Source organism: Antedon mediterranea, chromosome 10 (genome assembly GCF_964355755.1).
Source record: "Antedon mediterranea chromosome 10, ecAntMedi1.1, whole genome shotgun sequence".
Lineage (NCBI taxonomy): Eukaryota > Metazoa > Echinodermata > Crinoidea > Comatulida > Antedonidae > Antedon > Antedon mediterranea.
The window spans coordinates 4196530-4214703 of NC_092679.1; the positions used below are offsets into that span (position 1 = coordinate 4196530).

Sequence of the window (18174 nt, forward strand, 5' to 3'; positions counted from 1 at the left end):
ATAAAAAGAAATAATACATTGGCTTGAAATGGGAATCCCCTTCTGAGGAACCGCTCAAGCATGACGTGGAATTCATATTGTATAAGCATCCTCATTGTTTCTTCTAAAAATATCGGGCTTTTTTTTATGAATTGAAGTGAAAACCGTGGAGGAATTATTTAGAATAAACTCATTATTATATTGTTTACTTCAAAACGCATTACAATGGAAATATTTCAGTCGTGTGTTTGTGTTTGGCATTTTGCTTACGTTTTTGTTTTTAAAACTGATAGCTATACCCCTCCCCTTGAATAGCCTTCGAATAAGCCCAAGCCCGTTCTCATAAAAAAAAATTAATAAATAAACCAAAATATAAAAGACTTTTGTGTGGTTTTGAGTTGTGCCTTTGGAAATTCCCCGAGTCGAAATAGGCTTTTGAAAAGCATCACGGTAGCCATTGAATACACAGCAGAGGGAGTTGTAATTAAAACTCCCTGAATACAGCAGTTATAGTGTGCATGATCATAGAGATATCGGTATGATAATGTCAATTGTTAAACTGTTAAGATTTTGCTTTCTGTTTAGCCAGGGGTGTATATACACAATTCTAGAATGATGAACATGAATTAATAAGTTTTCTTTCTTTTTCCCCGAATGTATTAGGCCTACTAGGTTTACCAAATACACTAGAAACCAAATTTAATGCGCGAATATGCTACGATATGAGGAATTATGATAATATACAAAACAATTATGAATAAATAAACTTGGACTTTGCATCATAACCTGACGCAAAGGTATGACACTAAACAGGACATTTATAACAACAATGCATTGAAAACGACATTGCATTATTTTAACATGACTAATATTATAACACAAACATAATTAATTTTATCAGCAAGGTTAATGTCCGAAAACCATTGTTATACAAATACTGCTGAACAACTGTAAATAATAATTTAAGGATTTGGAAGATACTTTGATGACAGATCCGGTGCATTTATCACTTATTTGGTCTAACAAGCTATCACACTGACGTAAGTACCGATTCGTAACGTAGGCCTATATTGACAATAACACGGTTGCTCTGGGGCTGGAATCGAACCCACCGCTCCCACCAGATTATTACTAGCCTGACCATTGGGCTTCTCATTGATTATGGCTACGTTTGATTCTCTTGTAACAAATCATTTAAATTATACTTCGCACCACCGCAATTAAAAATCATATGTAAAATATTCTGTAGCCCTACTGATGATTGAGGAGCCTACGTGGTAGGGATTGGGATTCCAATGGGATTTGAACCTGCGACCTCCAATATACATACTTCGTGAAATGTGTCTTGTGACAATGCCACTGTACTGTTCCGTAACAACCTCCTATGACAAAAACAAGGAAACTTGGTTCTTTCCGGTATGACTCAACTTTAGGGGAAATTCCGAAAATGAAAATACCTGCGTTTTATATTTAATCACTCCTCGTATTCTTATGTTATGGTTACAGTATTTCAACATAATATCCGCTGCAGACTTTAATGGAGTTGGTGCTAAAATGAAACCGTTCTGCAGCTGTACGATTATGTACTTATTGGTGGTAGTGTTTAATGGCTTTACAGTTAGTGGTATTGAAATAATCAAGTCTTTCTCACAAGATAATTATTGTAATAAGAAATCAGGTAATAAATACACAATATTGTTTATAAAATAGACCTACTTTGATGGATTGTAGGCCTATAATAAAACTTTATGTGACAAAAAAATGTGATCTGCCCATATATGGACATGATGATGTCATATTGGTTGAAGGTTCTTTGTAAATTCTTTTATTATTGATATATTTGGATATTTCTTAAATAATTTATAATAAATCTATTTTTTACTTGTTTTTTTTAGTTTTAAACATGTTAAACTTAGGCCTATGTGTTAGAGAAAAGATATTAGTTAAATTGTTTTTTGGAGTTTCTGTGTTATATTATTTATATTTTGTTTTGAGGAGCCTATTCACCACAAGCTTTGCTTTCTTTTAGGCTCCTCCACTTTATATTTATATATTTGTAAAGTGAAATAAATAAATGAATGAAATGAATTGAAAATATTTGGGCATATCACAACCATATTTGTGCACATCACATTGTTTTTTGATTTTTTTTTTTTATTGTCACATAACGTTTCATAGTGTAGACAGACTTGTTGGTGATTGCATTTGAAAATGCCAGCCATCATTTTTTTGGCCTCTAATTATTTATCGCTTAACTTTATATTATTTGTAATTTTAGTGTTTTTTTTCTTATATTATTTTGATGTATTTTTCCGTAGAGAGCCGCATGACTGTTATTTTTATATTGATTTACCTTTCGGTCTGTTTTCATGTACGCTTTGTTAATAATAATGGCGAAGCCTGATATGATTATGATACTTATAATTATTATTTAAACTACCGTTTTACATTAAAGGTTCGTTTGAAAAATACTCTTTTTTATAGAACATTCAGCGCTTCAAACAAAATTACCTTGTTTTTGCCCGAAAGAATGGTATGATGGTCAATTTTTAAAATCTCTATGTCCCACGATTGAAACACGAAAAAAAGAAATACAGTTAATTAAAGGAGAAAATGTAACTTTTGAATGTCGTGTGTCTAAAAAACTTGGACCGGTATGTATAATGTTACACTACTTTATCAAATATTAATAGTATAGGCCTATTATACCGATTGAATTAAAATATAGAGGATCGACACCCCTTTATATACTTGGTTCCCACTAGGACGCAACGAAAGTAATTGACCAATCGTAGGCAATTATATTATATTCGAACTGTCGCTAGAGCTTCGTTCTCACTATAACGCAACGCATGCGCAAGACTCAAACGCAATGCAAGCGTGTTGACCACTGACAAGCGACAGTTCAAATAATCCATCGCTTGTGATTGGTCAACTCACTTACGTTGCGTCCACGTCCTTGCGTTGCGTTCTAGTGAACCAAGCTTAATGTCATTGGTCAACTCGCTACGTTCTTGCGTTGCGTCCTACATGCAGTATAGTATAGTGGGAACTTACTTTTCCCATAAAACGAATGATGGCAATATGTGTTTTCACTAAACGACCAACCCACAGGGGATACCCATATTTAAGCGTGGTTCCCACTAGCGACGCAACGCAAGGACGTAACGCAACGCAAGTGAATTGACCAATCACAAGCGATGTCTTATTCGCTTGTGATTGCTAACTGTCTATTCGCTTGTCATTGGTTAAAACGCTTGCGTTGCGTTTACGTCCTTGCGTTACGTTCTAGTGGGAACCAAGCTTAAGAGGGGAATGTGTCGGGTCCCCGGAAGGGGCTCTGGGTTCTACAAATAGTGATAAATGATTTCCTATTTGATAAAATTACAAAGACTATAACGAAACGTATCAAATTTGTGACATTTTATTGTATAATTTTCTATTACAGGACCCCCACTATAAAATTCGTATGTGGTGGTGTAATGGAACGGCGGGTGAAAAATGTTACACGAATGAACAAGCACCTGACCGGGGCACGCCTACTTATTTTGTCTATTCAGAGAGTGGGTATGAGGCTAAGGAGTGGTTTATACGTTTCACCATCACGAACGCCAGCAAAATGGATGAGAATACGTACACGTGCGTGGCAAACACGGAGGATTTTGATTATACAGAAACTCCGGGCTATAACAGCATTCACGTGTCTGTACATGGTAAGTATTTCTTTATTGTTATAAATAAAATGATTATTTCTTTTCTTAATGAACTCACTTCTGAGGACGATCCAAGCTTATTGATCGAAACGTCGAGAAACTCAACAGTTCTTTTCAAAACTAATAAACGTGGTGTACCGCAAACTTTATATCAACACTTAATGCACTTGTTAATAATGAAAAATTCCCCTCTATTTCAGATGCTGTTAAACCAAATCTTATTTATCAACCACCGCCAAAAGTCAACAAAGTTGATGGTAGACTGGTAGAACTGTACTGTGCTAGTAGTGGATATCCAGAGACTAATATCCAATGGGTTAAAAATGGAACACCACTAACAAACGGCCTAAATAGCACCAACATTATACAATATGGAAGCCAATCAGTTTTACAGATTAAATCGATAACTGAGTCGGAGGAAGGAACGTATCAATGTATTGCGTCTAATAAATTAGATTTAATTGAATCACAAGGAACGACGGTGACAGTCGGTAAACAACAGCAAAGTAAGTCTCCGTAAATTTAACAATATTGGTATTGGTAGATATTTCGAAATAAATTTGGCGGGAAATTTGGTCATGTGGTTCTTATTGTTTTCGTTGTTTTATAGAGTGGAGTTGGTTCATTTGTCTATACATAGCAATAATGTCGTTCAGTGGTGTCGTCACAGCCATAGTGTTGGTGGTAGTATGCTCAAGTCGGCGAGGTTGGTCTTTTTACGATTTTGATATTAACTTAACGATATTCGTTCACGTCAGTGGAGTGATTAATACCAGCAATTCAATATTGTGTATTATATAACACCTAAATACCTGTCATTTGATTGACGAATGTGGGTCACATGGCGTGCAATAGTACGCACTATTAAACGATCGTTAAATAGTACTTTTTCGTGTATTATAATATACGATTGAGAAATCATTTTTTCCGTTTTTCATTTATAGAAAAGGAACAATTTGACTCGGCTGTGACTGTCGATGGCCGTAGAGCATGTCATTCGTACTCGCCCATTCCACAAGTGTTACTAATAAACAACGTATAACAGAAGAAGAAAGTTTTTATTGAAGAACAAAGTTGTATTGGGACAACAATAAGGGGCACCCAACCAAATGTCCCCTATAAGTAATAGGGTTGTCCCTAAAATAAGGTTTCGTAGGTTGTAGTGGTAAAACCATATTATCCCCTCTTTCATTATGGGGAAAGTGTCCTTTTAAATAGGGTTTCTTCCTGTGTCCCATGTCTACTATTGTAATAGAGATTACTATTGTAATAGAGATTACTATTGAAATAGAGAACGCCAAACACCTTGTTTATTTATTCGACCTTTAATAATTTGAGAACGATATTGAAAACAAGATATTTTTTTTTTTAAAGTTTATTTTAAGATATGTTATTCACAATTCTAATTCATTCCAGGTGAACTGTACGGGAATATTTTATAATATTAACAATAAAATGGAAATAAATATTATTTATATTAGTTATTACAAATAATAATTTTATTGTATCGTATTCCTTATGTTTATGGAAATTTATTTTTTGTTATTCCTATCTTTAATTAGTTTAATAAGTAAAAAATATATATAGTTTATGACCGGCCATGTTTACAACAACAAAAAAACAGCTTTAGATGCTACCTTGGAAAACAATAGATCCATGATGCGACAAATCGATATAATGAAAAAAATCCCCGAATTTGTTGTTCAAAAGTCATGTAAAAAAACAGACAGCGCCACCATGCACAATAACTTTTTAATGAGCTTGCATGCTAGCCTCCAATAAAAGACGTGACGGACGGATAAACAAGAATGGCTTCAGATTCAGGAAAACAGCTTGTCAAAAGTAAGAGTGGATTACGTATGATAAGTATTGAGGAGAAGGACAATAGTCCCTTTCAACTTTTAGAGCCACCATGGGTACCAGATATGCAGGTGGGTATGCAAGTTGTCAGTGAAGTCTAGCCTAGGCCTAGCCCTAACTAGCCTAGGCTAAATAGGCTAGGCCTACGGGTATTCAGGCCTACTACTAGCCTAGGTAGGCTAGGCCTAGCTAGGCTAGGCTAGCCTTAGTAGGTAGGCAGGAGGCTAGATAGCTAGGCTAGGGCCTAGTTAGGCCTGCCTGGGCCCACCCAACTCCACCAGGCGCCTTAGTAGGCTAGAGTAGTAGTAGATAGCCTAGGCTAGTAGCTAGGTAGTATAGGTAGCCTAGCCTAGTTAGCTAGCCTAGCGCCAGGCCCCTGCAGGCCTGGCCTAACTAAGCCTAGCTAGGTCTACACAGGGCCTAGCTAGGCTAGTAGGGCCTGGACCTAGGCTAGGCCCTACGGTTGGTGAGCTGATTAACAATCAAGGCAAGAAAAGGGGAGGGCTAGCCTAGTCCTATACGTTAATCCTATCTATCTAGGCCTATTCATTTTAACGCAGTGGTTAGGAATCCGGCACCGGAACTCAACTGCACATTGTAACAAATCCAGACAGAAACTTTACACACTGAGAACTAAACCTAAAACTAAAAACATCCCTCTAGGCAATGGTGGGTAAAGACGATGATGGATAAAGACGATGGTCAATAAAATACAATTTTTTGAATAAGAAAAAAATTCAAAATATATAAAGAATTGAACCTACAAAATCTAGCCGCAGTACCACACCACTAAGCCAGCCAACCAGTCGGAAAAATTGGTGTGTACATGAGGTTATAAAAATGTGCATGCATGAGCAGAGGGGTGGAGGAGGCAGGGTGTATTTAATGCCTCTACTACAGTATTAACTATTAGTAAGTGTTAGCTTGTCAATTGTATGACCCACTATACGACCCCCCTGGGAGAGTTGCATAATTTGTCTGATGTGTGTGATACCATGACGCACCTGTCTGTGTATAAAAAATATGACTTGCCTTTAGGTGATTATGACACACCCATCTTTATGCACTGTGATCATGTTTATGATAAATATAGTGGGTGGTAAAGTAACGGGCACTGACACACCATTCATTGCACATTGTTCATTGATGTTGCGTACCATTTAGGTTTTTTGAGCACCCCTGCATCAATACTGATTTGTAAATGACGCATCCATGACACACCTCGCCCATGGATCGTATACTAGTGGGTCATACAATTGACAAAGTGCATAACTAAGACTACCTGATAATTGCTATTAAATATTTCTTTTTTTTTAGTCTAAAGAGTGTATTAAGTGCCATTCAAAATTTGACTTAATGAAGAGAAGGGTAAGGATTTCAAACGTTGTCGCATAAAATAATATATGACCACATGGCTCGAAATTGAAACAAACTCCGCAAATCTAACTTGAAAAATTTAAAAGCTAACTAGCAGACTATCAAACGTATATTTAAAAATAAATTACAACCAGCAAAATACTTTGGAAATTTTTCAATATCAATTACAGTGGAGTTGTGGCTTGGTGGTTTATGATGCTTGGCTAACAATCCTGTTTTCAAGTTCTGTCAGTTTCTATTAACAATTAACTCCACTCACAAAGACTTGTAATAAGAGCATCTTGTGTTGTTTGTCTTGTGAACATTATTCCCACCTTTTTGATAGTGAATGAATTTGCCTATGATTTGCCTAAATACAGTATATATAAAAACATCAAAACAGTATGAAAAATCTACTTGCTATGCTAGCTAGTATATTATGGTGAATTTCAAGCCCTGTCGCACAGTAGTAATTTATTCGTTAGCAGAAACAAAACTTTAAATCAGATATGCGTTTTCATTTAGCATCATTGTCGACGATGTGGACTTTGTTTCTGCAATGTCTGCTGTGCTAGTAAAGTCGGTCTTCCTCGGATGAACTTTGTTGACCCCGTCCGTATGTGTTCTGAATGTTCTGTTGTCACGAAAAAAGAAAATGAATTTTATGACAAGCATCTGAAGTGTTTGATTACTGGAAGTTTCTTCATGTTATCAGCTGCTGATGCTGACGAAGATAACATTGTGACATATGTCAAGCTCACCGCTAACCACAGGTGAGTCTCTCGTTTTATCCATGTCCCACCAAATGTCCATTAATTAATATAAAAAAGTAAATAAATAAAAGTGTATGCATGGTATGATCTCGAGTCAACCAGCAGTGAAGTCAACTGATACTAAGTGTGTGTGTTCAGAAGAAGATGGCTACAAGAACAGTAATAACATTGCTCAGTCTTGTACAATCCTATTGGTCCAAGTACAATACTTAAAATATCTGGTCAACAAACATAACCACCTTCTTTTGTGCCTGGTTGTCGTGTCATAGTTTCCACAGTAGGCTCAATCTCATTGAATAGATCTGTACTTAGTGTGTCACTTTGCAATCACATTTCAAGCCAAATAAACAATAAACAAACATCTAATTCCCCTTTTCATTCCAATAAAAAAAAATGTTATAATAGTGTTTTGTATAAAACTTAGGGGTGACACAACATTAGGCACTTTATAAATCCAGGATATTATTATAATCTTACTGTACAGTAATAATGGTAATAATATTTATTTGGATCAACACTTTTTTAACAGTGGCACACATGCGTAAATGGTGCTTCTATACAAATTACAAAATTTAAACAACACAATTACTTAAAAAACTATACACAAACAATGGAAATTAAAAACTGAAACTAAAACATTTATCCTATTTGATTGAGAACTAAAATATAAAATTTGACTAAAGGCTTATTTACAAGACTTTTTAATACAACAACTAATTTTGCAACAGCAACGGAAAAGAAAGCACACATTTTAAAATAAAACAGTTCAAAATTGTTATAGAATTCAGTAAATTCATATTGTTCTTATCATAAATGTTTAACAACAATAGTTTTGTTTAATATAGTTTTTCTTCTATAGATTACAAAATTGAAATTTAGCAATGCTTTCCATGTAAAGATGATATAGCTGTAAGATAATATAAAATAGTTGTTTGTACTTTGTGATGGTATTGTCAGGTTTCAAAGTATATACTGCCCTCGTCAGCTCCTCAGACATGTAAACATGTTTATGCAACTTAAAGGGATTAAGTTAATCTCCTTGTAAAGGTCAAGATCTGTTAAATACATTTCTGTCATAATTTACCTAATTTTTTTGTATAAATTACTGTAAAATGAAGATGATCTTTAAATTTAATTTACAGTGTGATGCTCCTTGCCAGTTAATTTATATCGTATGTTATCACTTTGCGATCGTAATTCATACTCGTAAAGCAGTCAATAAATCTAAAAATAGAAAACAGTTACTGACATCAGAATATTTTTTTGAAATTATGAATTTCTAATAACCGTATTTATAGGGTACATTGAAAACAAGCTTTTTCCGTTATTTTTCAAGTTACAAATAATAGTGCTAGTACTGTAGATTGAAAAAAATATAATTAATTTAAAAAATAAATTAATTAATAACAATGAGCAATGTAACTGTATGCAGCACCCACTGTATGCACGAGAATTGAAAAAGCTAGAACCAGTGTAGCCTTCAACAATGAAGTTTGCTCCTAAAGGGAAGAAGAACAACTCCTTGACGCAAAGCTATTCCACCGTAGTTAAATTACAATTTTAAGCATGGCTTTATTTGTGTACACATCATTAATTGTAAATTTACAATCTTTTAATTCATTTATCAGTGGAAAATTATTTCCATTTACTGTATTGTCATTTGCAGATAAAATATACATATAAATTATGTTGGCTCTGGGAGAGATATACAAAAACAAATAAATAAAAGTCTTCATCTTTTTGTAGAACGATAATGTTCAATGAAGAGAAACCTGATCGAGAGTCAACAAAGACGAGCAGGTGGGTTTACGACCCAGTAGACATGATCAACATACAAAATCTGAACATTGAAACAACAGGTGATACTTCACATGGTGAGATATGGCATTGTCTTATATAATTTTTTTCATTAATAAATGATGGATACTGAAAAAATATGCGATATACTGTATATAGTATTTTGGCTGATTGTTTTAATAGCATGATGTAATGATGATAACAATATGTAAATCTTAAGCCCTGTCTACAGTATCAAACTTTATGTGACAAAAAAATGTAATGTGCCTATATATGGACATGGTGATATCGTATTTGGGCATACCCCTTTTTTTTTGTCACACTAGTTTGGTTGTGTATACAAGGCTTAATATTGTTCTCCTAATGCTAAGCTTCTAAGCGCTTCACATTATTGCCCCAGTCATTTTTGGATAAAACACGTATGGACAGCTGCTTCCATAATGTTGCAACTTCATATAGTAATTAGTGCAATTGTGTTTGACTCTACCTAGTACCCATTTACTCCTGGGTGGGGAGAGGCAAGCGTAAATAAAAAGTCTTGCCTAAGGAGGCACAAACAATTTGACAATCATTGGTCTCGAACTCTTGATTCTTTAATTAAAAATACAACGCCTAACACAATGCCCTTACTAATATATTTTAAAAGTGAACTGTCAGTGTCAATTGTTTATTATTAAACTCTGCTTTCATTATTGGCTGCATCTTGGTTACTGTATATATATCTTGGTAAGTTTTTTCAAACAATATATTTATGTGTATTTGTAATTTAATTTTATTTATTTATTCGACTTCTCACTAACTCAGTTAGTGAAGGATCTGGACCAACAGGTGGTAAACACCTCTAAAACGGTCCAGTCCCAATTTGCACAGTGGCTGTGTGTGACAGTGGCTGTGTTTGTGTTGACTAGTACACCGGGGTAACCCCCTACTCGTCTCGAAAGATGTACTAGGTTCTTTAAAGTGCGCATGAGCTATGTGTACACTGGACCTACGGTTTATAGTCCTTATCCGAGAAGACTCGTTCTACCACCAGAACCATGGAGCGAGTGAGCCTCGAACCCTTGCCGATGTTATGGCTACGTAATTACGGTTCCACTGTAGTGTCTTAACCGCTCGGCCACTCACTCGCTAAATGTAATTCGCATTTTGTTTGCACACAGTGCTATTGATTGTGAATGCATATTAATTGTAAATAATGTATGAATGTTTATTTGTAAATATTGTTTGTTTGTTTTTGTAAGGTGTGTTTCCACAGTAACAGGACATTGTTAGTACTGTACATCCCTGCACTTAAGCCTAGAAAAGAAAACAGTTCCCTATTATAGCCCATTTAAAATTTACCATGGTAATAACTTATGCATTCTAGTATAATGTATCCAGGACATTGTTAGTACATCGCTACACCTAAGAAGAAAAAAAACAGTTCCCTATTATAGCCCATTTAAAATTTACCATGGTAATAACTTATGCATTCTAGTATAATGTATCCAGGACATTGTTAGTACATCGCTAAACTTAAACCTACACCTAAGAAGAAAAAAAAACAGTTCCCTATTATAGCCCATTTAAAATTTACCATTCTAGTAAAATGTACCCAGGAATATAAAATATGATTTTGCTACAACAAAATACAATTATTACAAGTACTCTTAAGGATCATATTCAAGTGTCTTTTAGGCATCAGGCCAACCCTCAAACATCATGGTGTACAGTAGGTGAATAGTATCATAGTACAATAACATTAAGGCCCCAGAGAGAACTATTTATACAGGAAAGTCAATTCAACTATCACAAAAACAGAGACCTGAAAAGCAGCCCATTCCAAGCCTGTACACTTTATGCTAGGTTTTTGTACTAATCACTGTATATAAATACATAATTGTCAGTTTATTATTAAAATATTAATATTCCTCACAGGTTTCATGCCAAAAGCAGCCGTCTTGAAATATAAATACCTAGACAACAGCAAAGAAGTCATTTTGAAAGTGCCTGATGATAATAGCAAAAAGCAATCTATGGCGTGGATTGTAGCATTGCAAAAGGTAATGACTCTAAATATATTTAATTGTATATATGGTAGACATAGAAAATGGGCTACATTATTTTATTTGAAGCCAACGATACACAGTTAAATGTATCTGCTATGTAAAGGGGGGACAAAATTATTAGTCCGATGTTTTCACCAAGTATTGCATAAATGTACAAATGTCTTATAAATTGGGTAAATTCAAAATTGATAAACTATATTGTACCTACTGTATATATTTATCGTTGTACCTATATATATTTCGACGCATGACTTGATTTTATAAATCATTTTATTCTTTTGGAGTGAGTTCCACAATTGTTTTTATTCTTTCACATTTTATTCTTATTTTTTTCAGGCTGTGAAAATGTTAATGTCATCCAAAGAAACTTAGGAGAACAGTATTTCCAAGGAGTTTTTTTACTCGTTTACCATATCTTTCATAAGTAACTGTTTGAACTCAGTTGTAAGCCCATCTCCCTTGAATACAAACATTGCTAAGCCTTCAGGAGTGGAACTGAGAACAGTCTTATATACTATGTCTACACTATCAAATTTATGTGACAAAAAAATGTGATACCCATATACGGACATGTCATATCACGACCATATTTGGGCACATCACACTTTTTTGTCAAACTAGTTTGATAGTGCTGACAGAGCTTTATACTACAGTATGAACTTTGTAGTATGCCTTTAAAAACAAAACATCTGTGTATAAAATTATGTGCACCTATTCAATTCTTCTGTGAATTTCAAATTGGTTCAGTATTCAGTAATTTGTAAATAAAAAATGTAATTTTCCTAAAAACATTCAGTCTAGGCTTCAAACTCAATGAAGTTTGTTTGCTAATAGACCAGTTTCACGCTTCTTAATTTAACGTTAGTGATTGCGCAATATCAAGAAAAATTCCCAAATTCATTGGAAAGGTACACAGACAAAAAGCTATCATTTGGACTAAACAATATTTTATAAAATTTTTATTTTTAGTACTATTGAAAACGTACAATATATATTTTAAATTATAGTAATATAAAAATTAAATTGTCATTTGTATGACAATATGTATATTAAATGTTATTTTTAACAAAATTATGCTTGCCAGACTAGGCTTAAGGTTTTTTAAACAAAGTAATCTAGTATGCATGCCCCACTTAATTTTAAAATTTGATTCATCTTTCCAAATATTTGGTTTAGTCAGGGGATCTCCAAAAAATGATGGTTCTCAGAGATCTCCATCATCTTCCTTCAAAAAGCATCTCAGAATAATTTGAAGTACGGTATCTTATTTGAGTGCATGGGTTACCTATTTACGTACAAGGTCCACAAAAGGGCCCCAGTGGAGTTGGAATCACTTACCTCATTACAATATATTTTCATCAAACCACATTGTTTTTCTTTTATTTATCCTCAGCCGTAGACTGTATATAATGTCACCTACAAATGTTACTATATGTACAAACATTCCATAATATAAGAAAAGTTGATCCAAAAAATTAAAACTAATCTCTGTAAAGTAACAGTAAAACTTCACAAAAATAAATAAGTTATATTAATTTTATTCTGTAAATTTATTAAAACAATGCATCATATTTTTATTATATGTTAAAATAATAATAATGTAAAAATATAAGTCGTTAAATAGAAGTATTATTTTGCTGACAAATAAAAGAAATTTTAAAATATTTTCTGTCAATATTTATTAAATGCTGTTTAATTTCATTGGTTAACCTATCATTTTACACCTTTCCTTGCAGTTACAAGGTCTTAACAACTGACCATGGTCAAAGGAGGTGGCCAAGCAAACCCAGTCCAGCTTTAGAGTAAGGCCTTCAACCAAACTAAATTTCAATCCAGCATTTATCATGATAATCTCCAGGTATTGTTACGTGTTAGCCACGAGTTCTCTCATTCTTAGCTATGCAGTATAAAGTTGATTGCAACCCAGCATATTATGCTTTATGTCAACATCCAAGTACTGTATACTCAACCCTTTATAAATGGTGGTACTCAGTAGTGGCGTTGTAATGGCTATGAGCACTCACTGGCTAAACCCAGGGGCCTAGAGCTAAAGCTTGGTTCCCACTAAAACGTAACGCAAGGACATAAACGCAACGCAAGCGTTTAAACCAATGACAAGCAAAGTTATAGACAGTTAGCAATCACAAGCGAAGAAGCCATCGCTTGTGATTGGTCAATTCACTTGTGTTGCGTCGCTAGTGGGAACCACGCTTTATGGGGCAGTGTCTAGAGGAAAAAACAGGCAATTGTGTCAAAAAGGCCCGAGGCCTCCAGCATTGGAGGGCCACTTAGGGTTACTAAACCAGGGGCCTCAGGCCTCTGCATTACGCCACTGGTGGTACTGTATTGTCTTTTTGTATGCGTCCCTGTTACACATTGGGAAAGATATGTACAGTGGATTTCGGAGTTTGTCTACTTGTTTAGAATTCAATGATAGTTAGTTAGTTGATAGTTTTAACTGACCATCAGCAATGTATTATTGTAGACATGAAAATATATCATCTAACTCATCTTCATCAGTTCTATCATGTATTTCGTTGCTTGGTAATTTTTTAGGCATAATTCCAGATGTTTTATCTATCTTTTCATTAGCTTTCTTATGTTTTCTTTTTGTACTTTTATTCTCAACAATTATGATTTCTTCTTCTTCAACCTTTTTCCTCTTTTTCTTTTTAACTTCCTTATCTGCATTGTCACTTTCTTGTAGTGTATCAACCGTATCACAATACTCATTGCTTTCTAAATATATTGTTTCTTTTTTCTTCTTTTTCTTAATTTTCCTTTGACCTTTTATTTGTTTAGTGTTATCACCTTTGACCTCCTCTTGAACCACTGCTTGTTCATATATGTTTTCATCATGCTCATGCCTTTTCCTCTTTTTCTTACCTTCCTCATTGCTTTGATTATCAACCAGAGGCATGTCTACTTCTTTCATTATATCTGTTTTGTCCATCATTTTTTTTGCATTATTATCATCACATTCCTCATTTTCTTCAATTTCAACTTCCACACTACTTGTGTTAACTTTGTCTCTAACTTTCTTCGTCTTTTTCCTTTTTTCTTTTCGCAAAACTTCCTCATCATCATTTATAGACTGTTCATTTGCTTTTTTCATTATTTGCACTTTAGTACTCAAATCATCAGTGGTATCATCTTCATCAATCTTTGTCCTGTACTTTTTTTTCTTTTTCTTTCTTGGAATCGCAACTCCTACATCTTCTGTGGAAGTTACTCCTGAAATAATTCAATATGTATGTTTAGTATATATCAGGTTTTGTAGATTTGCAAATAACATTTTTTTAGTGGAAAGATTGTTTTACCTAAAAGATGTGGATTTTGACCAACCAACTAAAAGACGATGAGAGTAGAAATTGGAATTAGGGCCTAGGAAATACATTAACATTGCAACCTGCATTTTGTACCTGTCTTATCGTCATTATGCTCTCTTTGGTTTTCTGCGTTACTAGTGGCAGCTTCGTCTTCACACAACAGTCGTTTTTTCTTCTGTTTCTTCTTTTTATGAATGATAATGTCATCATCTTCTTTTGTAACTGGCTCTAAAATTTAAACAGATAATATAAATCTTTGGTATATAAGTATGTCTAGCATCAATTGGGCTACACTGAATATACTATTGTGTTGTCTTAGATTTTCTTTATTAAAAATGGTTTACTTACCTCCGATGTCCATCTCACTACATGCTTCCATTGCCATGTATAAATCATCATCTTTGCTTAAGTTTTGCTGAACAACATCAAGATTTTCTGGTGGCTTCTGCAAACTTCCAAACATTTTGCTGAGTGTGTCTTTCTTTGTTTTCTCACTAATATGTTTACTGTAAAATGGAATAGAAATATGATATAACTAAAACAGATTGTCGTAAGGTTGTCTTCAGCAATGCAAGTGAGTTTACCAATCACAAGTACCAGTTTGGATGATCACATGTTGCGATTGGTTAAATTACTTACGCAGTACAACCTAGTGGGAACCAAGCTTTAGACCCATGCATTAAAAAACTGATGTAATCTACATTAGTGTATTCGTTCCCAGTACCGGACATCTTGGACTGGCCAACTATGTCTGGTTTTCTGGAAAGTCTGGTACACTATTTGGAATGTGTTTTAAATGGTAAAAAGGAATTTGGTCCCTAAGAAAAGTCTGGTATTGGTAGAGTTTCTGGTTTTCAGAGAGTCCGTTATTGGGAGACTTGACTGTATTTAGAGTAAACTTTACCTTCTGCTTTTGAGAGAAGAAGCATCCAATTCCACCCATTTCGATAAACAATGAGGTAATTCTTTAAATATCTACAGAAACAAACGGAACCTTTATTCTACACATTGTGCAAAACGGAAGGCGATACAAAGATGTAAAATGCATGTTCCTTATAATACAGATGATGTCATAACATCAACTATACCGACACGTTATAGGAACTACAGTAGAGGACCATATCAATTTGTTGGAATGAAGGATGATTACATTACATAATTTTAATAATGATATTGCATGTGAGAACAGGCATATATGTATTTAAATTGTATGAATTAATGACTCACTGTATAATATTCAGATTGCTCGTCGCTTAAGCCAAAATTTCTCAGAACTTCGTACCACAAAAAAAGTTTGACTAAAACACCTTTCACAAGAACCCTGATGAAGAGAGAAGTACAAAATTGTGCAAAGTCATAAAAAAAAATGTCTGTCTTATCAATCATGTTTTGAATTTAAGGTATATGCTATACTGTTTGTAAACAATTTTATTTAAGATACATGATTCTATCTTTTTATGGGCATACAATGCATCGATTGCCAATAAGTAATGAATAGCATTAGCAGTGAAGTGTACACTCATACCATATTCTACTGATGAGAGCTACGAAGAATATGTTCTGAGCAACGAACTGACCAATGCGAAGATTTCCAACAATTAAGCTAATTTAAAAGTTAAGAATGTTAACAGTTACGAATGATTACACTGCTTTATATATGTAATGTAAAATTATTTATCATTTTTCTGGCACAGTTGTACACACAGTATCTTTCGTATCTGAAGGATACACAAATGTCTGCTCGCTAAGCTGCAAGATGTGGCTGCATAGTTTAGACAATCCAACTAGTTTTTCCAGCAGGAACTTGGTACAAGTTGCACTTGGAACTTGTTCCATATCTTTGATGTGCTTTCCACTGAAAAAAAACCCCCAAACATATGATCTATTAAGGACATTCTTTATTGTTAAAAATAAATTTTAAGTTTTTTGTTAAACCAGTTGTAAACTACTTACTTGCTACGTTTCGGCTATTTTTAATAGCCTTGGTCACGCAAATGACGTTGACATGATGTCCTGTCATTCGTAACAACTGGTTTAACAAAAAAGTTAAAATTTATTTTTAAATATCCATTTGAAACCAGATGAAATTTTTTGAGAATTCTTTATTGTATTTACAGTACTATAATTATTATTACTGATTATTTACAGTACTTACGTTTCACAAAGTGAGAGAATTGTCTTAAATAGATTTGATAAGTTCATTTTAAGTGCTTTTTCTAAGCATTTCTGAATCTGAAATATTAAAAAATTATAAATAAAAGAAATTTAAAAGATGTACTTTTAATAAGAGACCACTTTCTGTTGAAGTCAACATTAATATATAATGGTCCTTAATTAGAAACATGGATCAGCTATTTAATTGACAAGTTCTTCTTCTTAAGTATGCTGTTTCACCTTTCCAAGAAGACTGAACCATTTCCAGTGTCTCTGTTGATTTTGAAGTTTGTATAGAAGTCGTCGAAGCGTGCAAGACTCGGCTAACAAATACACGTTGAATGCCGGTTCCAAAAACATACATCCTTCGTTAAGCATTTTAACCAAAGTATCCTTAAAATGGCCTGAAATTAGAAACCAATTTTGCACTTACAAAATAGCTATATCCTAGGCTAGGCCTATATTAAATTAATTAGGCCAAATATACATTTTATTTTGGTAAATTTACTCTAGGCCTAGTAAAGTAGTAGTATTATTTATTACTAACTAGGCCTAGGCTAGTTTTTTTTTACTGTACTAGGCTAGTAACTAGCCTAGTACAGTAAAAAAAAAAGAGGTGCAACAATGTCCTGCTTACATAACTGTTACAAGAATTTAAGTTGGACCAGCTCAGTCTAAGATGGTCCTCTACTGGCATACCATACCATACTGGCCTGGCCTAGCCTAGCTCTAACGGCTAGGCCTACTACTACTACTAGGCCTAGCCTGGAAGGGGCCTACTAAAAATAAGTACTAACTGGGCCTAGGCCTAGGTACACACAAAATAAGTGTCAACAGTAAGTTATATATTACAATTGATAATTATTCATATACTAACTATCATAACATATTTTCTTCCAAATCGTTAAGCCGGAATTAGAGGGATATTCGTGATTAAACGTGTTCCATGCGAATTTTATGGGCGCTGCCATTTTGTTTTCAATCCTGCCGTCAATAACACAACCTATGGCGCGTCATTTGTGACATTTGTACTGCTTTATTTTTATTGGTATTCATTAATTTAAAATTCGTTGCATTGATATGTTTGTAATAATTATGAACAAGTTCGCATAACAGGTTCTCATCATTGTGCTGTTTCAAAATGACTTATTGGCATTGAGTTGCG

The 18174-nt window shown here is 34.1% G+C and overlaps 3 protein-coding genes across 4 annotated transcripts; 2 read left to right on the plus strand and 1 right to left on the minus strand.

Moving 5' to 3' along the window:
* The first annotated feature begins 1003 nt into the window (after window positions 1-1003).
* On the plus strand, window positions 1004-5148 carry LOC140060407 (synaptogenesis protein syg-1-like). The gene is made up of 7 exons (XM_072106595.1): window positions 1004-1019; window positions 1486-1657; window positions 2464-2633; window positions 3428-3692; window positions 3893-4198; window positions 4303-4398; window positions 4637-5148. Exons 2-7 carry the CDS (start codon window positions 1534-1536, stop codon window positions 4732-4734), a joined length of 1059 nt encoding a protein of 352 aa, XP_071962696.1. The 5' UTR covers window positions 1004-1019; window positions 1486-1533; the 3' UTR covers window positions 4735-5148.
* Window positions 5149-5482: 334 nt separating this feature from the next.
* LOC140060617 (zinc finger FYVE domain-containing protein 21-like) lies at window positions 5483-13190 on the plus strand. 2 transcript variants are annotated; one of them, XM_072106902.1, is made up of 6 exons: window positions 5483-5623; window positions 6870-6920; window positions 7434-7681; window positions 9428-9555; window positions 11396-11520; window positions 11863-13190. In XM_072106902.1, exons 1-6 carry the CDS (start codon window positions 5501-5503, stop codon window positions 11896-11898), a joined length of 711 nt encoding a protein of 236 aa, XP_071963003.1. In that variant the 5' UTR covers window positions 5483-5500; the 3' UTR covers window positions 11899-13190. The 2 variants fall into 2 exon arrangements, with proteins under 2 accessions (XP_071963003.1, XP_071963004.1); XM_072106903.1 differs by having other exon boundaries at window positions 11414-11520.
* Window positions 13058-18146, minus strand: LOC140060615 (uncharacterized). Its single transcript, XM_072106901.1, has 10 exons — window positions 17887-18146; window positions 17250-17413; window positions 17011-17087; window positions 16585-16710; window positions 16381-16458; window positions 16083-16176; window positions 15760-15830; window positions 15204-15361; window positions 14949-15083; window positions 13058-14760 (listed from the first exon to the last, which is right to left on the minus strand). The coding sequence occupies exons 1-10, from the start codon at window positions 17978-17980 to the stop codon at window positions 14003-14005; spliced, it is 1755 nt and encodes a 584-aa protein (XP_071963002.1). The 5' UTR covers window positions 17981-18146; the 3' UTR covers window positions 13058-14002.
* Window positions 18147-18174: the final 28 nt, after the last annotated feature.

Bases quoted from the DNA above. Each gene is read 5' to 3' on its own strand.
- LOC140060407 (XM_072106595.1), top strand. From the start codon at position 1,534: ATGAAACCGTTCTGCAGCTGTACGATTATGTACTTATTGGTGGTAGTG. The intron at 2,634-3,427 runs GTATGTATAATG...TTTCTATTACAG, and splicing joins TGTCTAAAAAACTTGGACCG to GACCCCCACTATAAAATTCG. The intron at 4,199-4,302 runs GTAAGTCTCCGT...GTTGTTTTATAG, and splicing joins AGTCGGTAAACAACAGCAAA to AGTGGAGTTGGTTCATTTGT.
- LOC140060617 (XM_072106902.1), top strand. From the start codon at position 5,501: ATGGCTTCAGATTCAGGAAAACAGCTTGTCAAAAGTAAGAGTGGATTA. The intron at 9,556-11,395 runs GTGAGATATGGC...TATTCCTCACAG, and splicing joins AACAGGTGATACTTCACATG to GTTTCATGCCAAAAGCAGCC. The intron at 11,521-11,862 runs GTAATGACTCTA...TATTTTTTTCAG, and splicing joins GGATTGTAGCATTGCAAAAG to GCTGTGAAAATGTTAATGTC.
- LOC140060615 (XM_072106901.1), bottom strand. From the start codon at position 17,980: ATGGCAGCGCCCATAAAATTCGCATGGAACACGTTTAATCACGAATAT. The intron at 15,831-16,082 runs GTGAGTCATTAA...TTGTTTCTGTAG, and splicing joins AGCAATCTGAATATTATACA to ATATTTAAAGAATTACCTCA. The intron at 15,362-15,759 runs GTAAAGTTTACT...TCCATTTTACAG, and splicing joins TCTTCTCTCAAAAGCAGAAG to TAAACATATTAGTGAGAAAA.